The 23,382-nt window shown below is 54.9% G+C and overlaps 1 protein-coding gene across 15 annotated transcripts in view; it reads right to left on the bottom strand.

Annotated features, from left to right (window-relative positions):
* The window catches only part of GRIN1 (glutamate ionotropic receptor NMDA type subunit 1), a 39,169-nt gene that overhangs the window by 4,883 nt on the left and 10,904 nt on the right, over window positions 1-23,382 (bottom strand). For 2 of the 15 annotated variants that reach the window (XM_065036148.1, XM_065036144.1), the window contains exons 3-21: window positions 23,187-23,363; window positions 18,613-18,675; window positions 17,728-17,828; window positions 16,536-16,657; window positions 15,837-16,011; window positions 14,137-14,281; window positions 13,963-14,046; window positions 13,443-13,578; window positions 12,390-12,517; window positions 12,042-12,206; window positions 11,598-11,716; window positions 10,810-10,922; window positions 10,159-10,307; window positions 9,218-9,375; window positions 8,628-8,789; window positions 6,799-6,908; window positions 5,498-5,643; window positions 3,642-3,893; window positions 2,784-2,894 (exon numbers count right to left, since the gene is read on the bottom strand). In XM_065036148.1, coding sequence (XP_064892220.1) covers window positions 2,784-2,894; window positions 3,642-3,893; window positions 5,498-5,643; window positions 6,799-6,908; window positions 8,628-8,789; window positions 9,218-9,375; window positions 10,159-10,307; window positions 10,810-10,922; window positions 11,598-11,716; window positions 12,042-12,206; window positions 12,390-12,517; window positions 13,443-13,578; window positions 13,963-14,046; window positions 14,137-14,281; window positions 15,837-16,011; window positions 16,536-16,657; window positions 17,728-17,828; window positions 18,613-18,675; window positions 23,187-23,363 — 2,616 coding nt within the window. Of the gene's footprint in view, window positions 1-2,783; window positions 2,895-3,641; window positions 3,894-4,054; window positions 4,097-5,497; window positions 5,644-6,798; window positions 6,909-8,627; window positions 8,790-9,217; window positions 9,376-10,158; window positions 10,308-10,809; window positions 10,923-11,597; window positions 11,717-12,041; window positions 12,207-12,389; window positions 12,518-13,442; window positions 13,579-13,962; window positions 14,047-14,136; window positions 14,282-15,836; window positions 16,012-16,535; window positions 16,658-17,727; window positions 17,829-18,612; window positions 18,676-23,186; window positions 23,364-23,382 lie in introns of those variants that run through there. The other 13 variants (XM_065036145.1, XM_065036143.1, XM_065036151.1 and 10 more) reach the window with 8 other exon arrangements.

The raw sequence follows: 23,382 nt of genomic DNA, 5'->3' as shown, positions 1-23,382 counted from the left end.
ACAACGAAAAGGGAAAGAAGCAACGCCACCAGGTTTGCATCTTTCGCTCACTAGCCAGGAGAGCCCATGGGGCTGGGGTCAGCCTGGCCTTCCAGCCCCATGGGCTCTCAAGCCTTGCCCAGCTGAGACCTGGTGTGGGCCCACAGCTCTGCTGAGCATCATGAAACAGAGCACCTCTCTGCTTTCTCATCTTTACAAGGACCCCAGGCAATGTGTCCCAGCATGCTACGTACTCATGGGGCCTTCCACAGCAGGAGGGCATTGGGGTCTCTGAGCCAGGGCTGCTGCCTGGAAGCGGAGGGCACCAAATAGCAGGCTGTGACATGAGCTGGTGGCAGCACCCTCCTGCTGGCTGCTCACCCTGCAGAGCAACCAGCAGGTCTGCCCGACATCACGACAAAGCTTGTGTCACCTTGGGCCTCCTGCAGTAGGCGGACCTTGGTCTGCTAGCCTCCATCTTGGCCCTGTTGGCTTGGATGTTGGCCCCTGTTCTTGACCCATCTAGCCTGATTCACTGGGGAATGTGTCCTGAGACCCCAACTGTGTCACCCCATGACAGGCAGTGGACTCTGAGAGGCTCCCGGGCAGCAGAGCATGGTTGCCCATAGCTGCCCTGGAGACGCAGCTGCCCCCAAAGCAGGGGCCATCTTCTGGGATGAGTGGGACCATCTTCCTCCGTGACTTGCCCATGAGCAACGTGCCAAGAAGAGTGTGGACAGGCCCGAAAGTATAGGAGTCCCATGCTGCACTGGACCAGGAAAGGGGAGAGCATGGCCCCACTGCTTGTACGTGGGACTTCTGGTGCAGACGGCCCCAGGATTTGGCCAGCTAGGGACACTGGGGTGCTCCTACCCTGGGGCAGAGAGTGCTGTGGAGTGGCATGGGGTAGCATGGATGTCACATCATGGAGCAGGATCAGACCCAGGATGCCCCCGCAAGGAGAGAGCGATGTGGGAGGGCTGCCCCATTGTTCCTGGGTTCTCCCCCTCTCCTGTGCCCAACGTGGGTGCTGGTGTCCTGAGGTACCCACTTCACCATGGTGCTCCTTATCTCCCAGGACAGGACCCCTTGATTTCCTGATCATGGAGTGGCTCAAACACTAAAAAACATGGTGTCTGCTTGAGGCACACTAATGGTCGCCCCTGCTGGCTCTTTCTGCATTTTTTTCTCCTCTTTTATTCTGTGTATCCCACCTTCCCCTCCACCTTCTCACTCTTCCAGTCTTCTCATCCCTGCATCACCCACCCCAGCTCTCTTCTCCCTCACCCTGGTCAGGGCTCAGGCCACCAAAACAACAACCTGCAACTTTTCTGCAGCGCTGCTCAGCGGGTGCAGAGGTGCGGATGGGGGATCCCAGACACAGGGGCATCACCAGGACAAGGTGCTGCTCAAGGAGCATGGGGGCAGTGCAGGAGGTGACAGGGATGCCTGAATTCCCAGTTGGTTACAGGGGATGAGTGGGGAGAGCATGGGTCCCCACCTCGTGCCTGCCAGGTTTCCAGGTGACAGCAAGAGCAGCACTTTGTGTGAGATGGTGGCAGCAGAGCCTGGCCGAGGGCTCAGCTGCCCCCAGGGCTGTGTCCCAGGGGTGCTCCAGGAGCTTCTCACGATGGAGCCTGCATTGGTGTCAAAGGCAGCTGCCTCCGTTTCGCCTACAGAGCTGTGGCCCCGAGACCCCCTGTGATATCACATGCTGCTCCCCGAGGTGCCCCGAGCTGCAGCTGGGGATAGGCCACCCCGATGCTGGGGGCCACATCTCCCCACACTGCTGTCCCCCCGTCCCCGCCATGCCTTGGGCAGCCTGGTGGGGAATCTGATCTGAGCAACCCTGGGCAGAAACCCGCTGGTCACCCCGGGGAGGCGATTTCGGCAAGCCCGTCGCACCGGGAGGTCGGGCAGCAAAACGCAGCCGCCGCTGCCACACGAGACAACAGAGTAGCCACAGTGCAGAGTGTCATACAACAGACGGCAACATGCAGAGGGACACGGCTTAGTCTGACAGACCAACAGCCCAACCTGACGCTGAAGAGTGTCTGAAGCTCCAGCACGAGCAGACACATTTGCACATTTGGAAACAGCTGGCTTTAGAAGCAGCAATTTGGAAATTTTCTCTGGTTACGTGAGAGCAGTTTTACTCCAAGGTGGAAAGCACAAGTTTGAACCAAGGTTAGGTCTTTAACAACCTCTTCTTTCAAGCCTTTGTATCTCTTTTCTAGAGCTACGTTACTGCTGACAATAACCAGAGACAGCTGCCACTCCTGTGCCGAAGACTACGTCCCGAATGCTAATCGTCACAAACAAAAATCACATGTAGAGAATGGGACACGCATGGCTCTCGGTGAGGTGACACGGTGCCCAAATTAAATTGAGGTGATAGTTTTTAGGCATACAATGACAAACAGGTACAGGAACACTCAGGAACAGAAAAATAATTAAAAAAAACCAAAAGTCATCGCTTTCAAGAGGTCAGCACCGGTAAGGTGAGCGAAGCACAGAGAGGAACATCAGAAATCACCCAGGCAAAAAGAAAACAAAAAACAAAACAAAAACTTGGTTGCATCTCCCAACTCATCACAGGACTCCAAGCCGCCTCCTGCCTGCCCTCCAGGATCCCAGCATCCTTGAAGGTACACGGGATGACTGACTGACTGACTGACTGGTGACGAACATGAGCTATGCATGTACACTGGCAGCTTCGGGATGGGTGTGTGGCAGTCGATGGGATGGCAGAAGAGAGAAAGAGAGAGAAAGAGAGAGGGCAGAATTGTTCTTCTTCCTCTTACCGTATCCTTGGAGGACCTACGTCTCTTGAAGCTGGAGGCCAGGGTGGAGGTGATGGACCTAAAAGTGGCTTTCTTTTTAGGGTCAGGTTCTGCTCTACCACTTTTTCTATCCTAAAATGAATATGTATAAGTGATTAGATCTCTAGTGTGTTGTTGGAAACGCTAAATCTATTTGAATACTGCCCCGTGTCATGTCCTTCATTTAGGTGAGAAAGCTACTGGAGGTGTCCTGTCACTCCCAGTCCTTCAGGGGCCACCGTGACCCACGGCTACAGCATGGCCACCAACTGCTACAGCTACGGGGCCGGCCTCGCGTCTGGAGTGCTGGAAACCCCTCTGGGGAGATGCCCTGTGCTCCTGGGTGTCTGTGTCCAGGCCGGCACGGCTGACCTGCCTTCCTGGGGATGCTCTGCCTGGCACCCTGCCCCTCGCTGCCACCGCCAGCCTGGCTAGACCGAGACGTGAGATGCTGCGCCTACCGCTAAAAAAGAGAAAATTGTCTCAGGGCCTTTTCTGAGGCTGAATCCTAGTGCCACAAGAGAGAGAGAGGACTGCATTGAAAGAGAAGTCATTGTATGAATAATCTGTAAAAAAATGTATTCAAAAATTTAAATGATGCAGTTGTGCAAAGCCGAACGTGGTTGTTGGTGGTGGATTGGTTTTTTTGCCGCTCAAAGTAAAACTGGTTAGAAAAAAAGAAAAAGAAAAAGAAACTGGAAGAAAAAGAAAAGGAAAAAAAAAATAAAGGAAAAGAAAGGGAGGAGGCAAAGCATTAGCGCTATGATGTCATCGGGGTCGGGATGAACTCAAAGAGAAACAGAACTGAAAAATGTAGGCATTGGAGTTAGCGAGTCGGACCTGGTTAGCGCAGGCTGGGAGCACCAGCCGCCATGGTGCGGGGGCAGCGAGCCGTGGGGACCGGCTGCGCTCGGCGGCGGGCGCTGAGAACGAGTCCTCCCCAATTGCTTTCGTGCCAATGAGTGTGACCTTTCCGACGGGGGACGGAGTGACCAGGTCTGGCTCTGCTACCGCACGGGGGTAACCAAAATGTATCCCGCTGGTGCGTAGAGCATGCTCGGGGATACATTTGCTCCTCCTTCTCAGTTCTCTCTTTTGCGGACATGCACAAACGGAAAGGAAAGCAAGATGAATGGAATGAAATGTCTTTTTCTTCCATGGCATCTCAGGAAATAGCCATGGCAAAACTGTGACCCCAAAAACCATTATTTTTGTTTGTTTGTTTTAACAAATAAATCTTTCCACTTGCCTACCTTCTAGCAATGTACCAGATACTAGTGCTCTGACGTTTCCTCCTGTGGAAAAGTCTTACAATGTCAAACGGCTCTTTACCATGAGGCTGTTTACCCCCACAGGGCAGCATGCTTTGCTCTCAGTCCCACAGACTCTGACCAAGGACCCAGTGCAGTATTTTCTAGAAGGTTGGCAAGTGAAAAATGGCAGTGCGACTAGTGTGCTCTGTCCCAGCAGCCTTAACCCCCTCGGTGCTGCTGCTTTTCGGAAGCAAAGGAAAAAAAAATTAAAAAAAGGAAAAAAAGATTGAGAAATGACTTTTCCGAGACTCTTATCAGTGAACTGAACCCCACGAGCTCTCAGGATACAGCAGCCCGGCCTCGTGCTGCTCTCGGGCAGGTGCTTCCACCCGGGCAGCCCCCCGCACGCCCCAGCCAGCGCTGCTTCCCCAGGGCCACCTCTCCGGGCTCCTTTTGGGGTCCCCGAGCCTCATTCTCTCTCTTTCGTTCACTGGCTCTGCTGCGAACGGCAGTGTCCTTTAGTCGCCTAAAGGATCTTTTGCTCTTTGAACGCCAGTTTGCTTCCCCAAGGAAGAAAAGCAGCTCGAGTGATTCAGAGAGAGCCTCCAGCCACCCTAAACTGGGGTTCAGGGGCACCGTGGGGCTCAGCCCCAAAAGCAACAGGGTAAGGGAAATGTGAGGCTGGTGGCCCACAGACATGCCTATGGCTCAGTGTCACTGTCAGGCACCACTGACCCCGCAGGGCTCCCCCACCTGAGCAGCACGGAGGTGTTTCAGGGATGGGACAGGCTGCGGAGAGGCCCCGGGGAAGGGGCACAGGGGAGCCTGGGCACTGACATTGCTGGCCCCGCCTGGGGAGATGTCCTTGTCTGCAAAGGACAAGAGCACGCACCACCTCTTTTTGGAGTCAGTCCCGGGTGCAATGAGGGCTACCGCACCCCCGGGGAGTGGGCAGGGAGCGGGAGGCGATGTAAACCATCCCTGGAGCATTTCTGCACGCACCGGGCAGGGATGCTCAGTGGCAGCGCGTCAACCCTCCCGTCTGCTGGTGAGCACGGCTGGAACCGGGCTGAGCCCCCGCAAAGGGAGCCACACTGGCGCCGCTTGCTCGGCCAGGGCAGGATGTGGCTCCTGCACGTGGTCCCCAGCAGAGCAAAGTCTGTGTCCCAAGCACCACTGGGGCATTTGGGCCAGGTCCCTGTCCCAGTTGGAGCTGTGTACAACACCTCCCGGGAGAGACAGCAACAACCAAGGTCAGCTCCTGGGGACAAGGCATGGACCCTATGGCTTGCTAGCCACCCAGTAACACCTGACTGGAGTTGCTGGGTTGTGGGATGTGGGACAGAGGGTCCCATGCCAATTCACAGCTCTACATTCACTGATTTGGTGAAGGAATGGAAAACGCACCTGTTGGAGATTTGCTCTAAAAACGGTTTGTCCTACCTGCAGGTTTTTCCTCCACACATTAACGGCTGCAAACGCCAGCTGCATCTGCTTCCTCCGCGCGTCCTTATGCCTTTTGTAAGCTATTTCTATGAATATTAAAAATATCCCGGCAACAATACCTCCAGCCACCAGCATAAACACACCTGAAATAAGCAGGAAAGTTACAGGGGGCAAAGGAAATTGCACCATGACACTTCATTTCCTCTGTATCACGCTGAGCAACAGGAGCATCTGACAACCCAGGGTCCCCCTGGCCCCCCACCATCCCCCTGCATCCTGGAGTGGCCGGGGAGGGGAACCCAGCAGAGCAGGGCAGGCGCTGCAGGTTGGGGACCTGTGGTGATGGGCAGAAAGGTGGTGGGTGCTGGATGTCTGTGCAAGCTCCTGTCAGTCGGGCACGGGGCACCAGCTGCGCTGCAGTGATGCTGGGAACTGGCACGGCATGTTGGGTGCTGCACTGAGCACCACGGCAGACCCCATCCCCTGGGCCCGAAGGGTCATTTGCACCAGAAACCCAGCTCTGGGGCTCCCGTTCCTCCCATCGGGAAGGACAGCCATGCACAGAGCCCTCTGTGCTGCCCTTGTCCAACAGCAACCCTTGGGGCTGACATTTTTGGAGTGGTGTCCTGAGGAAATGGAGCAAAGTGCTCCTTCTCTTAGTGCTTCTGCCCTGGCCTGCGGTGCTATAAAGGATGGGGTCCCATTGGACACCCCTCATCGCCACGTTGGCTGGATGAAGGACCAGCAGCACCACATTGCTGCAAAGGGAGAGCCCATCTGGGGGAACTTGCAGACTTTGCAAAGAGGGACCAAGAAACCCCCCTCTGTATTGATTCTCCTCCTCCTGCCCACTGCCCACCACTCAGGGCAGCCAGGACACTCCACTCGGGGCTGGGGGCCACCCCTCACCACCAGCCCCCTCCTGCAGCAGGGTCCTCACTTGCCTCCGCGTCCTCTCTCACCTCCCCGAGCTGCTGCTCCCTCTCTCTGCCTTGGCAACAGCTCTGATTTCACCGTGACAGTGGCAGTTTGGCCAGAGCAGAGGGAGGTGAGCAATGTTCAAAGCAGGGACATCCCCACTGATGAGAAAGCCACCCCAGGAAAGTTGGGGGAAACTTTGCGGAGCTGTTTTGGACAAGGTGGGATTGGGGCACAACACAGCAGCCTCCCAGCGCTAGGAAAGCACAAACCCAGAAGAAGCAGAGCTTTGGCCTGAAAGGAGAGCCCCGGAGAGGAGAATGTCTTGAGCGAAAGCAGGCTACCCAGCGAAGAGGAAGAAAGAGGTTTGCAGAACAAACCTGCCATATTTTCAAAGGTGAGTGTTGCTGGGGCATTGCTACGGGAATCACACTCCTGATACCTCACCCAAGTCTTGTCCAAATCCTCCATGAAGCCGTTCTCGTGGGACCTGAAAGCACAAGAAGACAGGACAGAGTAGTCATTGGGGACTTGCTGGGCACATGCTGTGGCACATTTTCCTCTCCATCCTAGGACGCTGTGCTTGCCTGCGGCCTACAAACGCACGAACCGATGACGTCTGTGTGTACACACTTGGCTGACCTGTCCACATGCATGTGCATGCACAGCTTTGGAGTAGGAAGTATGTGTATGTGTGGTCTGTCTGCAGTGGGTGTCCATACTGCATGTGCACAGTTAGCGCTGCACCAGCCACAGCGCAGCAGCGCAAGCAGCATCCCCGGCTGCCAGGCTGGCCCTGACTGAGAGCCAGAGAGCTGCCCGGCAGCTGCCAAAGGGAGCCATGTGCAAGCTTGGCTCCCAAGGGGAGGGATGGAGCTGATGGGTGTGGGCAGCACTGGGAGGGAGGCTGCAAGGAGTTGACATGAACCACGTCCCAGCTGCCCTCCTGCTTAATCCCCCCATCTGCCACAGCTACTTGGGAGCTCAGGCAATGCTGGACCCCAGACTGTGATGATCACCAGCCCCCTCTAGATCAGGGTAGGGGCAAAACTGCTGCCTGGCAGCTCCCTGCTGTGCATAGCAAGGGCTGGGACTCCCCGACAACCTGGTGTCACAGCTTGAGAACTAACAAACCATGTCCCTGCAGTGCCCATGTCTGCCTGAACAGCTGCTGGGGATGGAGGTGGGCACAGAGCACACGTTCCACCGCGGGTCCTCCTGCAGTTTCCTCCCTCTTGTTCCTGGCACGTCCCCACCACCTTTCTGGGCCATCTGTAGCCCTGGGCCTCCCCATCCTCTCCCAGCAGGACACCAAGGGCTCCTGCTGCCTCTCCAGGCTCCTCGCATTGTTGTCCCAAGTCCCACCTGTCCCATTGCCACCCACCCCACAGACGGGTTCCTCTGGCTCCCTATGTTACCCTGGGTCCTGCCTGGGTTGTCCTCATCCTGTCCATGCTCTCCCTCAGGCCTTTCATCTCTGCATCTTGGGCAGGACCCTGGTGGTTTCTGGCCCCGTCTCTCTGTAAAATTAATCTCACATATCTCCCCCCCTCCACTTGCTGCTTCCCTGCTGCCTGTTACTCCATCACCACATTCTTTTGTCTGCAACGAGTGTGGTGTTTCCAAATTCATACAGGGAAATCCCTTTCTACCCATATTATCAGACTGAGTTGAGGCACCCCAGGCTGCAGGATAATTCCGGTATAAAAGCCTTAGTTGTACTCAACAGGGGTCCTGACGTACCTCTGCCTGACAGGAATCACCAGAGTTGAAAGAAAAGCCCCTGGAAGATCAGGCCAGGGCAGCACAATGCAATCGGCTAGGCTGAGCTCGCAGGGAGCAGCGGGGACATGGCAGCACCCTGCCTGCTGCTGCAGCCTGTGCCCTGCTCACAGGGCCTGGAGCTGCAGCCCCAGGGCTGCTCCCTGCCAGCTCTGCCTTTGCCCCTGCCTGCCACCGCTGCCCCACTCTGCTCTGCCCTCCCACCAGCTCCATGCTGCACCCCAGCCCTGCGAGCTGGAGCGGAGAGCGTGGGTGCCCACCCTGGACACTCAGGCATGTTCCTTCCACCGAGTGTGACATAGCAGCCCCCAGAGCCTGTCCCTGCAGAGGATTGGAGGTGGGGTTGGTGGTGCCTGACACGAGGCTACTTGCGTGCTAACACATGCAGCGTTTGGGGCGAGCCCCATGCTGAGAGCCATGTACGGACTTGAGGATGGCCAGGGAGACGTTCTGCTTCCACGGGCTGTCCTTGCGCATCCCGATCCCAAAGCCGGAGCGGAAGAAAAGCTCCCCTGTTGTCACCAGGTCACACTTCTGAGAGGCCTCGAACTCCAGCACCGCTGAGTCCCAGATGAAAGCGTGGAGCTTGCTGGACATCGGGAGAGGACAGACAGGTGAAGATACGCAGCCCAGCCTGCCTGCAGCCATCCTGGGAGCAGCAAGGGTGCTCCCAGCCCTAATTTAAGCACTGATTAGCATCACCTTTCTCCCAGCAGTGTCTGTGCTGCTGGGAGGCAAAATTTTGGAGGAGGAGAGTGAGGGTTTTACATGGACTTGGAGCCACCCAATCTCGCACAGAAGCAAGCGCAGAGGCCAGAAAGGGAGGTCATGGCCAGGGGTCTGACTGTGTCTTTCCCCATCCAGAGACCTAGCACACTCTACGACTAGGCAGGTCTCCTCAAGCCATGCTTTGACTGCACCTCCCTCCAGGTTTACATCAGCCCTGCTTGCTCCACCAGACTGCAAACCCCCAAAAATCCTCCTGGCATGGCCAGGCAAGGTGCTGGCCACACTCACTTGTCCCTCACTGCCTGGATGGCTTCCGCGGCGCTCTCGTAGTTGTGCTTCTCCATGTGCCGGTACATGGTGCTCAGCTCCACCTGCCGTCGGAAGTAGATGTCCACCGAGCTCTGCTTCACCGTGGCGTAGATGAACTTATCAGAGGGGTTGCGCAGCTGAAAGGCAAGGCCACACCTCCTATTTTTCCTGTGCTTTATCAGCCAAATTGGCTCACTCCAAAGCCACGTTTCCTAATTTCCCATCCCTTTTAGGGACCTGTTTCCCAGAGAAGACCTTGAGTCTCTTCAGCAGAGCTGAAGGTGCCATGGGGCAATGGATGCTCTGGGACCATGGTGGTGGGGCAGGGGATGCTATGGGACAGGGACACTGTGGCACTGAGGATGCAGGAGGCCTGTGGATGCCATGGGGCTGGCAGTGCTGTGGGCAGAGGACACAGTGGGATGTGGGATGCCGTGGGCCAGTCCTGCTGTGAGGTACATTCCTACATGCCTGAGCTGATAAGCTGTGGCTGTGTCCTTGCCAGAGCAGGAAATGGGTTTGAGGCACGCTGGTATCTGCTGAGAGTATTGACTGCACCGCAGGGACAATTTCATTAGTTATAACTCATCCATAATGAATTGTTTCCTCGTTGGTTAGTACAGGCTCTCCAGGAACTGGCAGGCAGTTTGGCTGAGTACGTTCTATTTCTGGACAATATGCTGATCCCTCCCTGTGTCTATCTGTTCCCACTCACCACAGGGGTTCAGACCCACCAGCAACAGCCCTAGGCAGAGCTACCTGGGGCTTGGCCCCCTGGCACAGACCCACAGCCTTGTGAAAGCAGAGCTCCAGCTACTACAAGCAACATTACAGGAGCCAGGAGGTACCCACTGGAGGCATCTCCTGCATCTCTGCCTAGAGGTGGATAGGGAAGGACAAAATAAGTGAGGGGTCATTACCCGGGGGTCGTTGATGCCCGTAATTCTCTCCTCAGGCCGGTCTAACACCAGGAAGGCTGCCAGGTTGGCAGTGTATGAAGCCACAATGATCATAGCAAAGCCAGCCCACACCATGCCAAGAATACGAGCAGAGAAACTCCGGGGAGCACCTGGAGGAAGAGAGGTGAGATCAGACTGGCGCGACAAGGTATTGGCTTGGTCACCAAAGCCACGTCCATCCTGTGTGAGGCTGATGGCAGCTGCAGGTGTGCCCCATCTATCTGCTCTGCTGACAGCCACGCAAGGAGGTCCTGCATTGCACACACCAAGAAAAACACATGCCTCCTTCCAGGGAGTGATGTGTCTCATCTTGAGGTAATGGGTGACTCTGGGCAGGAGGAGCAGCCCAAGAAGGATCCGTTTCCTGTTTCTGATGGTGAGAGGTGGTAGGATGGTCTGCACAGGGAGCACCATCACCGAATCCCCCATCAGCCCACTGCAGGGAAGGCTCAGGGACAAGGGCTGCACCCGTTCATGGTGCTTGAGGCCATCAGCCCTGCCACAGACAGGAGGCAGTGGAAGAGGGCAAGGGTTTCTCCCCCAGCCCAGTGTTCCCCCGGCTCAGGGCCAGGCCCGCAGGGCAGAGCAGCCCCTCTGCACACTGTAACGCACCTTCTCCGATGCCGGAGTTCAGCAGCACTCCCCAGGAGAACCACATGGCTGAGGAGAGGGTCAGGGCATCTTCCTCCTCCTCCTCGCTGTTCACTTTGAACCGGCCAAACGGGCTGGAAAACAAGACAGAGAACTCTTCTGATGTCACTTATCCTAGTTCCTGGGGCTCTCTGCTGTACCCTAAGCGTCTTGGTGCAGACTTACATCACTCACCCCTACAGACTGCGCCTATGCCCCAAACAGCTCTTCACCTCTCATGTCCTGCTGCCCTATGTGTCCTCTCTGCTGATCTGCAACCTTGTCCAGCTCACACTGGTACTTGTCTCTCCAGGCCAGAAAGACCATCTAATCCTGGCCAGCTCCAGCCTCTCCCACTGCAACATGGAGGGGTCCCTGCAGATTGCAGGCAAGAGCCTCTGGGCACAAGGTTAAAGGGGAGACGGGGTCCCCGTCCTTCAGAGGAGCTGCCTTGGGCTCAAGGAAGAGGACTAACTCAGGAGCTGACAGTCCCCTTGGTCAAGTATCAATGTGGCACCGGGTCTGACAGGCATATTGCCACAAATGCAGGTGCCGGGTACCTCACATGTCCATATGTCTCAGCTCAGCAGCAACCACAGAAGCCAGGAGCCTCATCCCAGGGCTGGTGGGGCAGAGAAAGCAGAACTAACTCCTGCAAGGGCCTCCCAAAGGGCTGCAAGGCTGTGCAAGACACGGCAGGACCCAGGTGACAGTTCCCAGGAGCATGTCTCTGTCCCGTCCAGCCCTCGGGTAATCCAAAGAGCACTCACCTGAATCGGTCTAAGAGGTACAACATCACTGCCACCACGTGCACAGACAGCCCCACCAGCAGCCACAGCGTGCTCTGGAAAGGCTGCATGAATGAGTCCAGGGTGCTGCGGGGGATTTCCTAGCAGACAGGAGAGAGAGGGACAGTGCTGGCACCCGTTATGCCTGCACCTTGCCAGCCCGGCTGGAGTCACTGGGGCCCCTGCCCTGCTCCAATCTCCTCCTGCTCACAGGAAGGCTCAGGATGGCTGAGACAAGAGCCAGCATTAAACCCAGCAATGTGGAGGCTGGCAGTGCACGGCAAAGGCTGGGATTTGCAGCTTCCCTGGGGTGGGCAGAGCCAGCGGATGGGGGAGCTGGGCACAGTGCAGGCATGGCATGTGTCTGCAAGCTGGGGAACCGGGGGCACCTCCCCTGTTTGAGTTTTGTCCCATCCCAGCCCATACCTTCTTCACAAGGATGGTGAGACCCTGGTACTTGAAGGGCTTGGAGAACTCAATGTACTGTGCCCGCTCATTGTTGATGGTGAGAGGAGCCACAATCATGTCCGCTTGGCCACTCAGCAACTCTCCCATCATCCCGTTCCACTCCTTCTTGTTGCTGTTGTTAACCTGCCAGAGAGCCAGTGAAGGATCAGCCCACCGCTCTGACACCTGTTCCCCACCAGTCATGGCCCCTCAACACCTGGCAGGTGCCCTGCATGGACCCCCCACCCCATCCCTGCTCTGGAGAGGGGCCTGGAGGTGTTTCAACACATGACACAGGTAGAGATATCACAAGCTGCCCAAACTCACCCGCTCTTGGGTACCAAATTTACCGTCAGCCACCAGGTGAACCTCGTAGGTGAAGTTCATCACCCCCGCCAGCCGGATGAGCAGGTCGATGCAGAAGCCGTAGCAGCATAGTGCCACGGTGGGGCGGCCTGGGGGCAGGAGAAAAGTGGAGGGGACAAGTGGAGGCAGCCCTTTGCCGGGCACCCCATGTGGGATCTGTGGCTGTCCCCAGCGAGAGCAGTCCCCTGCATCGCTCTGGTTTCATATGAGATGTAATCACGTTATTCAGGCAGTGCCATCTACCACTGACCACCCTGTCCCACTCCCTCCATCACCCATGGGTGCGAGGGAAACACAGGTGTGGGAGGAAGGCAAGCAGGGGTGATGAGAACTCATTCATTTGCCATGTCCCACTTTAGGGGGGCTGAGATTTGGTGTTAGCAGCCCACCGCAGAGGATGGAGGGGACCTGGTGCATGCAGGCTGTGCGGGAGGAGGGCCAACAGGAACCCATCATGTTGAACACAGCCCAGGACACAGGTCTGGGCTGAGGAGGTCAGCTAGTTGTGCACAGAAAAGTGTGATGGGCCAAGGGGATGCAATTCAGGTGGGTTTGGGCAAGCCTGGCCTTGCTAAGCAGCTCACACTCCCCACCAGGTGCTCAGTCCTAACCCTGAAACAGGCTTTCCATAATAAAAAGGTTCGAAACTGATGCTGTTAGTACCAGTGCCTCATGATTCTTGCTTCTGCTTGAGATCAAGGCAAAGAGAACTGGAGCATGTCAGGAGACAGAAACAGGGGATGCACCCCAGCCGTGGAACCCACCCAGAAGAGGGACAGCAGGAAAGTCATCTGTAGGGGTCAAAAACCTGAATTCCAGTGCCCAGTTACCCCAGCACTGCTGTGCGGCTGAGCTGATGGAGGGTGTCCAGAGGCTAAATGTGCTGTCACCTTCCTGTGCCTCATCCTCTGGGTCTCCTGTGTGACTGAGCACCCTGCCTGGGGACCCCTTCATGGATCTTCATCAGTTGGGTGGGCTGGGGGAGGCCCTGCACTCACCACCAGACCAAGTTACCTGGGATGGTCTCGTTGGGTCCAGTGCAAAAGACTTTTTTCACAGGGTCTCCATTGATGGTGAATTCCTCCCTGCATGTCCCATCTGCTTGTGTGGGCTTCACATACACAAAGGGCTCTTGGTGGATGGTCACGATCTGTGTGTTGAAACACAATCACCTGCTTGTCTCCATCCCCACCCAGAGCTATCTCCCCTGGATAGAGAGCTGGGCCACCTTCTCCATGCAAGCATGGCCAGAAGGCCATGGTGTCACCTCAGCACGAGACCACTCAGCCCAGCAGTGGGACATGGCTTTGGCATAGGGAACATTTACTCGCCCTGCACCTAAGGTGAGGAACACCCTCCAGTCCCTTCTCTAAGTGGTTCTGCTATATCCTCTCTGAGATGGCAGGTGCCCTGGGTTTGCAAATGCCACTGACAGCTGCAGAGGCACCACTGGCAGTGGGAGGCAGATAAACTCACAGCCCCGCATGCAGAGAGCTGAGGACACTTGCCACCCCCTAATGACATTTGTTGTTACCTTCAACTTAGTCGACATCTGATAGCCTTGAGGTTTCTCAGTTTCTCCCCCTGGCCAGATAATCTTCCGGTCATTGGTCAAGACCTGCGATCAATCCCAGATAGACATGAGGCCACAGGCAGACACCCCAGCACACACGTCCCTCCTACCCATCCTGTCCAGGCCTGTACGTACATGGCTGCCGTTGTAAATCCCAACCTGGACCAGTTTCCGATTCTGCAGGTTCATGATGCTGTAGTTGGCAAACTTCCTGTCCCCGTCCTCATTGAACTCCACCCGTCCAGTGACACCCTCTGAGTACTTGGAGGACATCAGCACCCTATGGAGAGAAACAGGGGGCAACCTAGAAAACCTGCTGTGGCCATTGGAACACCTAAGAAGAGGTCAGAAAGGTCAAAGTTTTCTCCTACTTGCTGGCCATATGCCCACAACCCTATAGAAGTCCAGTCAAGGCCACCTACGGTCTGTTCATAGCCCTGTGGTCATCACCTCCTGGTGGGTGGAGTCAGTTTTCCAAAAGTTGTGCTACCCTATCTGTTGTCATTGTCGCCTCTTTTCTGCCAGATAAGTCCCATTCCCTTAAGGAATGACCTGTCGCACAGCACCCAAGGACACCTTCCTCTGGGTGTCCCTTGGGAGCTGTGTCCATGCCCCTGCTCCTGGTGCTTCTGTCTGGCACCAGCCCACCGCAGCCTGGGCAGTGCCCCAGCTATGCACATACACCTCCAAGGGGAGAACCAGCTCCCAAACCCTGGAAAGATGATTGTGAAGACCCAGAAGAATTGCCTGAGCCACTCACAGTGCACCATAAAGAACGACTTCCAACAGCTCATGCCACAGTTTGTGTCACTGCAGAGGGTACCAGAAATATTTCTAAAATAAGCTTCAGGCTTTGCAGGTCCCAGGTTCAACAGAACCCAGATCTACAGAAAGGGCATCCCACTGACACCACAACCATGTCTGCAAGGAGCAACTGCTGGCAAAGATTTCACTGCCAAGAGCAACACCCTGGTGCCAGGCTGCACGCTGCAGAGAGCAGCCCTACTGCACAGGGCCATGCTGCAAAGGGAGTTGCTGCTTTACCAGGATCCAGCCTGCAGAAGAGGCCCTGGTGGCTCCAGTATCTGCAGTGATGCAGCACAAAATTCCACGCAGCACAAAGATTGGGTTCTGGGGAACGCATGCAGCATCTGCTGATCACACTGCCCACGGCAGCGAGATCCAACATGCGCGTGTTCTGATTTGCTAAGACCCCACCACCCCAAAACAAGGCACCAGTATTTGCTGCAGTGGAGAGCAAGCCTGTCCCATGCATGGAGATCTCTTGCCCTCAAGTCCTGCTTGCAGCACACTGACACACGCTGCAGCCCTGAAATGTGCAGCAAGAAATGTGTCCACAGCACTGAGCTCCAATTTGACTGAAATATCCCCCTACCCTGATTTGACAGAGGACCTTCTTTCTCCTCTCTTCCACTCAGAGAATCAAGCTCCAGAACACAGGAGACCATCCCTCTATGGCCCTCAGATCTCTTCCTCCTGGAGCTGTTCCCTGCCCACACTGATCCCAGCTGCCCAAGCATTGCCCAGGAGAGCATGGGTTGGCATGGTGGCCACACACCAGGATGACGCCTAAACAGCCTGGACAAAATGTGAGCCAATGCCCAACCCCACGTCCTGGTTAATTCTCTAGGAGGGCTGTAGCCCTCACATTCGAATCATGCAGGAGAATCCAAGCAGTTTTGTGCCACATGCTGCAAAAATTAGAGACAGTCTGAACAAAGCCACCATGCTGCCCTTGTCCACATGTTCCCACCTTTTCCAGCTCTCCCCCAGCACGTCCTCTGCTGCCTCCAGCAGGACCCTTCCCCAAATACCTCTTGAAAAGGGGTCCTGTCTTCCAGATGTTGGTGTTGCCCACGCAGCCCCGTGGTGGGTCTGTTATATTCTCCTTCTCAAACAAGTCGTGCACGGCCTGGGCCACCACCGCGACAGCGTCACTGATGTGGGCTGACTCATTCTTCCCATTGATGAGCTGCAAACCGATCACTCCTGCCATGTGTAGAGGGGAGAAGGCAGGTCAGCACCCTGGGTACACTGGCCGCTCCAGTGTTACTCCCATGCACAGGGCTTGGGGACAAGAACATGGTTATGGTCTGAGGAGCCCTCGGATGCAGCTGGGAAGTTACCTGAGGTTCAGGCAGGGGCAGGCAGGGGTTGTGGCTGCAGCAGTGCTGGGCTGGCACCGTCCTGCCTGCCAAAGGGTGTCCAGGGACCACTGACACCCTCTACTCCATCCACATTGCATCACCCAAACCTTTCCCTCAGGTGGCAGCTCACAAAGCCCCGGTGAACTCGATGTGGGGCACGGCAGCATGGCCAAGGCTGCCAGACTGCTGTCTCCCCATGTGGGCAAAGGATGTGGAGAGCAACGTCCCACTGGCTTGGGACCACCATGGCATCGCGTTCCCCCAGCCCAAGGGGTCCCAGAAGGGCAGGTGCTGCTCGTCCCAGCTCTGAGCAGGTTCCTCCAAGCCCGGCCAACAGCAGGACGGGTGTCTCCGGCGGGTGCCTACCATCAGGGGCATAACGCAGGGCATTGCCCGATATCTCCCGTTCCCCCACCAGCCACACGTAGCCGGAGCCCGTCATATTGAGCATGGCCGCTGATCTGTACACCGTGGCTGCATCATCCTCACTGCAACGAGAAGAAGGGAACGGCAATGTGGCTCCAGGTGCTGGATGGCCCCTTTTCTCCTGTATCAGATCCCAAGGGGGTGGCAGCACCAGGGAAAACACATCTCCATTAAGCCCTCCTATGATCAGTGGTTCTCCTTGGCAACAACTTGATGCACCAGAAACCTTTCTCTCAGCTTCATGTAATCACAGAATCATTTTGCTTGGAAAAGACCCTCAAGATCGAGTTCAGCTGTTAACCCAGCCCTGACACTGAACCATGTCCTGAGAACCTCATCTCCGTCTGTCCAACCCCTCCAGGGATGGTGACTCCAGCACTGCCCTGGGCAGCCTGTTCCAATGCCTCACAGCCCTTTGGGGAAGAAATTGTTCCCCACATCCAACCTCAACCTCCCCTGGCGCAACTTGAGGCCGTTTCCTCTGCTCCTGGCGCTTGTTCCTGGGGAGCAGAGCTCGACCCCCCTGGCTCCAAGCTCCTTTCAGGCAGTTCAGAGATCAGAAGGTCTCCCCTCAGCTCCTGTTCTCCAGCTGAACCCCCCAGGTCCCTCAGCCGCTCCCATCACACTTGTGCTCCAGCCCCTCACCAGCTCCATTCCCTCCTCTGCACTCTCTCTAGTGCCTCAATGTCCTTCTTGTGATGAGGGGCCCAAAACTGCACCCAGGATTCAGGATGCAGCCTCACCAGCACCAAATAATCCCACAGCACCCAGTACTGCTGAGCATCTGCAAATCTGGCCCATTCCTTATTGCTACAGGCACAGGGGCAATAAGATTCCCCTCCTTCACAGGTGGATCAGGATACATCGTCAGCAACTATTGCTGCTTCTGCAGCTGACAGCACTTTGCAGGACAGCCAGACATCTCAACCACGCTGGTGATTGCCAGCTCCCTGGCCAGCAGCACACACAGCACAGCGTGGTGGGACCTTCCTGGGACATGGGGCTTTACATGGGTTTTCTTCCACACTCTTCAAAAGGACAACAAGCCCCAAATCTGCACCGACTCCAGCACTGGGCAGTGTTGTAAGTGAGAAAACCGGAGCGGGGAGGGGAAGGGACGGCTCTGCCTTACCTGGCCGAAAGGATGATGACACGAGCCTCCAGCTCCTTGGCCTCCAGCAGCAGCGACGTCACATTTTTGGTTCCAGGGTCAAACTGAAGCACTTTCTCAGCCTGTGATTAGTGTGAGCAAGGCTGGTTAGTCTGGGAGCCCCAGGACTGCTTGTGAGAGCCATGCTATCTAGAAAAGGGTCAAGAGAATTCATTAAACTGCACAAAAGTCTGCTAAATAAGGTTGGTTATAGCTATTTTTGTCTTTTAGTTTCTTTTCTTTCTTTTCTTTCTTTCCTTCCTTCCTTTCTTTTTTAAGGTTTTGGCTTTTTGGTTTGTTATTTTTCTCTTTTTTTTCTTTTCTTTTTTTTTGCACTGTGCATGCAAACTGAAGTCAATCAAGACCCAAAAAGAGGCGTGCATTGAACAGGAAAGAGAAAAAGGCTTTGAAATGCAATTGAAAACTCAAACGAGTGTTGTTTTTCAAAAACATAGGAAATGAAAAAAACATATTTCACAGGGTTAACCTTTGGGAGCAGAAGTGCGCAACTTACACCAAGGAACCGTTTCCTTTGGGGAGGAAAGGGGGTTGGTTCAACTTTAAAAAAACAAAAAAACAAAAAAACTTGCAAGTTAATTACTGGTTCACATGCATGTTTCAAAAAGAAATCCTTCCAGGACCAGCTGGCTACGTTTCCATTCTCAAGTCCAAACCAAACTATCTCAACATAAAAACGTGCTACCAAGAAACATAGTCATGGATCTTTATTTTTTGCTTTCTTTCTTTTCTTTTTTCTCTTTCTCTCTGTTTTTATTATTTTTTTCTTTTTTATTTTTCTGGTGGCTGTGGCTATTTTTCATTTGCTAGTTAGGTTGGTGGGCGGCGTGCATTTCCATGCATATATACCTTGGGTCCTCGCTTGTTGTCATAGGAAAGTTGGTCGAGGTTTTCATAGTTCCTTTTTTTACTCTGATGAATAATGTGCACAGAGAAAATATGTAGACACAGAAGAATATTATAAACAGTTGAAAATGACGTGTAGTAAAGCAATCCAACATCCACCTCCTCCTCCACTGTTTGCTAAAGGGTCTCTATAACGCTGGAGCTCGCAAAAACCACTATCAGGAGAGAGGGCCTCAGCGCTCGCGGGAGCGTCACGGTGCAAAGCCTGAGTGCCACGGCTGGTGCGATGCAGCTGCATTTCCCTTGTGGGACTGGGGAATTCTTCAGGAAGAAATTTTTTATCTTAAGCTCAGAAACAATCTACGCGTCTCTAAGGGCCTAAGTGGTGTGATTTCCATGGAATTACCGTGGAAGCAAAGTACAAAATGTTGTGTGCGGAAAGTGCTGGATAAACACAAACTCTTACAGTTAAGAGCATCAGCGTTACTACCGTCACTATTATCAGCACAAGAGAGCTCACAGCAAGTGAGGTGTCTCAGCTGAGCCTCTCACCTCCTGCAAGGAGGAGGCAGCTTTTTGGAGCTGTTGCCATCCAAAAGAGAAAGAAAAAGCTCGCTACATCCCATGTTGGCTCAAAGCGTGGCGATATGAAGCAATGGTAATCATGGGATGACACTGCAGCTTCTACCTGGTGCTCGGGGAGGGCTGAGGGCACCTCGTGGCTCTGCGGCACATGGGTGGCCCTGGGAGGTGCAGCTGCCAGAGACCACAGCACCCATGACCTGGCCCTACGCATGGCTGATGGGTTCACTGCTTGGTGGTCCCCGCGCTCCTGGCTGGAGAGTCACACCGGGACAATGGGCAGGTGGCTCAGCCAGCGCTGACCCTGCAGACAAGGGACTGGAGCAGAGATGCTGCTCCCCCAAGTCTCCTGTCTGAGTCAGTTCTGCTGCTTGGCCCCAAAGGAGCCAGGGGCATGAAACCTCCTTCTGGAGGTTTTTTCTCCACCAGGCAGCGTGCTGAGGATCAGCAGCCTCTGCTCTCAGGAGCCCTGACCCTGCTGCGGCACTCACAGAGCCCCGTGCATCTTCCTGGGAACAGCCCCTGCGATGAGGCCAAGAGCATCAACCTGGCAGGGCCTGCAGGATAGTGCTTGGCAGGTTTTGGTGAGACACAGTCTGACCTTGTCTCCTTTGCCCCGTCCCACCCCAGCTGGGCACCCCCAGTCTGTGTGTTTTGGGTACAGGACATGACTTTATCACAATCTCCATTTTGCAGCATCTTATGGCAATGGTAACTGATTCCTGCCAGGAGACCAACCCTTTGCACCCCAGTAATGCAAGGGTTCATGTCCCCAGGTTGTTCCTTAGGCAGCCAGGTTTTATCTCTGCATCTTCCTTTTCAAACTAAATAGCTTGCCTCTTCCTGAGCACTCAGACCAGTCTTTGGCAGGACATTTTGCCAGGTCTCCTTTCCATGTAGCTGTGTGGTCTTTTCTTTCTTCTCCTTGGACACAGCCTGACATGTGTTTCATTGCTCAAAGAAGTTGGGTTCTTGCAAATAAAGGTATCTTAGGAGGTAAAATCTGCTTGGAGCCCAGGTCTGCCTTCACTTCTGATGACATCCATGGTGAGGATTTCTGCAACGGCTTCCCAGACCCTGCTCAGATTGCAGTGAGACCTGGAGTAACAATTGTCTCCAAGGAGAGCAGAGCTGCAGCAGGGCAGAATGTGACGATATATTGGCCAGTTTTCCTCGGGCGCTGTCTGTTTAGCGAGAAACTTGGTCATCCATCTTGCAGCCTCCAGCCACGAGTTGCCTTGTGTGACTGGGGTGTGCTGGAACGTAGACCCAAACTGGTCAGCAAAGTGAAGCAGAGTCTCGGGTGCAGAAAAGCTGGGGCCTGATCACCTCTGCCTCTCCCTGTCTCTATCCCTATTGCCAGAACTAGATCAGTAATATCTGCTCTCTTTCCTGTTTTTCCATGTGGTCCTGCAAGCCCTTTCCTGCTCCTCAGCCCATGTTTCACACAAAAACCCACAAACTCAAAATTGACTTGCCACCTTTCCAGCATTTACTCAAAAAATTAGCACTTTCATGAACAGCACTGTCCCAGAGAAAGGGAGTCAGTACACCAGGGACCTGCCGCCTCTGATGTGGACCAACTCGGATTTTCACAGCATCTGGCACTGCCTCTGAACCCGAGCAGCGCTGGTGCAGCGGTGGCTTGCCCAGATGAATAAGCAGAGCTGTCCTGGGATGAAGTGCTTGCTCCAGGCTGAGCACTACTGCAGACAGACCTAAGACAAGGCTGGCACGTGGGGTGCCCCAGGGCTGGCCACCCTGGCCCAAGTGCTGGCTCTGAACGCCTGCTCGAAGTGCAAATCCATGTAAAGGTGCCCGAGTGACACCCAGGGCCAGCGTGGACTCCAGGGACAAGACACACTCAGATACAAGACCTCTGGTGGGCAGGTGAGCCTGTGACCCTATAGCAGATCCCCCAGGTCCTCAGGGGCTGTAAGCCAAGCCTTGAAGAGGTTGAGAGCAGGTCTCCTGCCTGCTCCCTCCCCAAGGCCCCGGCTGCCCTTGAGAAGGTTGGGGAGAAGTCCAGGGTACCTCTTCATGGTATGAAGAAAGTCAACACACCAGTGATTAGAGGAGCAATTAGACAGCAGAAGAGACTAAAGAATACAGGAAAGGATACCCAACAGAGGTATCTACCACCTTCAAGACCAGCCAGACCAGTCAGCTTGATCAGATCAAACTCCTCAAAGGAAAAAGAATCAAGATGTGGTGGCACATCTTGAAGGGAAGACAAGATGACCTACCATCACAGAGCACATGCTCCAGGCTGGAGGACAGCTAGGGCATTTGTAGGAGCCCAGGGGCTGCCAGGAGAGACACCAAGACATGTTGTAGATGCAGTACAAATGTGGGGCAGGTCTGAGGACACACCCTCCCCCCTTCGTCTCAAGCCCCAGATCTCAAAGGCTTTCCTGTAGGATGGGCAGGCTGAAGAAGAAATACACACTGCACCTGGGAGAACTGCACGGAGCAAGCAAGGACTGGAGGCATGAGGGGGAGCAGCAAAAGAGGATGCACAAGAGCTGCAGGAAAACAGAAAGTAGAACTCAAAAGATGCAAAGAAAGGGACAACACACTGACAGTGGGAACAACCTTTCTACAGCTCTCCCTGGGTGAGGGACACTGTGCTGGGAAGAGGCTTTGGAGAGAAATACTGGCCTGCTGTCACCCAGAGGGACGCTGCCTTTGGAGGCAGGAGGATCCCACCATGGCTGGTGGCATGCCAGTGTCTCACAACGGCCCAGGATGCAGCAGGGATGAAAATTCTTGGAAGTCACCACCAAAAACAGTGTGGCTTGTGCCAGTCTGCACCCTTGCACCGGTTGCTGCTCCAGTGGCTTGACAAGAGGTGACAAAGAGCAAGGGCAGGCTGGTCTCACTGTTCTCTCAGCTCCGCCTCCAACTCTAAGCACAAGAAGTATCTATGGCCAAATCTCCTCCAGAGCTGGCTGCCAAATATCCAGCAGCTGCTGGTGAGGCTGGAGAAGAGCAAGTTGTGGTCCCTGCCTGTGACCCAGGAGGGAACAGCCAGGAACAGGTGCCAGCCCTGATGCTGCTGGAAGCTTGGAGATGGGCTCAGACTCTGCCCACCCGAAGGGGACCTCCCCCTGCTCCAGGCAAGAGGACATGCTAGGACATCACCCCGCAGGGCAGGACGTGGTTCCTCACCTCCCAGACAGGTGACTGCCTTTGAAGCGCTGCAGCTGAACGGGTCCCTGTGTTCGCCTTCCATGCATGTCTTGAACACTCACTTGGTCCTTTTACTCAATGGCAGCAGGTCTATGATAGTCCTCCTGAATTTCTAGCAGGCTCGGGGACCTCCTCTGCCTCCCCCCTGCTCCCCGGCATGGCCCCGAGCACAGGCGCAGTGCACCTCCTCCACAAAGCTGCTCCCGCCAGCCGCAACCTCCCTCTTGTCACAGGATGGGGTGTCAGGAAAGCAGCGTTGGGCATGTGCTTCAATGGAGATGGGAAAGGGGCCACCAGCAGAACTGATAGCTGTACCGAGAGGGTGCGTGACACCTCCGTGCATCAACGCACGGGCTGCCCCTGCCCTACTAAGCCCCTACGGTGAGCTCCGGTTCGCCAATTCAGAAGCTGCGTTTCGGGGCTGGGTTGGCACTGCTGGGTCTGCCTGGCCCGAGAGTGGCTGTAACGGGGCAGGTGCTTCCCTAAGCTGAGCGACTGGTCCTCTCCTTAGGTGGGACTCTTGGGCGAGGCATTTGCAGAGCTCCAGGTTATCCTTCCCTTCATTTTGTAGTCGATTTACATGTAGGAGATTTTGACCATGGCAAAGCAAGTGAAATGAATAAAGTACAAAGTTCTGTCAGGTACTAGTCAGACACTGTTGATGCTTTAAGCATGTTAGCCATGTTACAATGGAAAGAAAAGGTGTTTTACATACAGAAATCTACATACATACAACAGCCCGAGACTTCTAGTTTTGTTGTTGTTGCTTAAACAATGCTACAAGACAATGTTCAGGAACTGACCTTGGACTCTTTCTCCTCCAGGAGGGTCTCCAGCTTCTTTTGTGCAGCACGACCTTCATGGTCGTCACTGACTATCAGAATGACGTGATTCCAGTTGAAGACTCTCATCATCTCAAACCAGACGTTGGCCTGGTGAGAGTATGGTGGCACCGTGCGCAAAAAGGACAGGTGGATGCTCTGCAAGGAAGAACAAGAA

The sequence above is a fragment of the Columba livia genome, chromosome 19 (assembly GCF_036013475.1).
Source record: "Columba livia isolate bColLiv1 breed racing homer chromosome 19, bColLiv1.pat.W.v2, whole genome shotgun sequence".
NCBI lineage: Eukaryota > Metazoa > Chordata > Aves > Columbiformes > Columbidae > Columba > Columba livia.
Note: the sequence above shows the minus strand (reverse complement) of the source record. Positions and strands in the feature narration are given on the sequence as shown.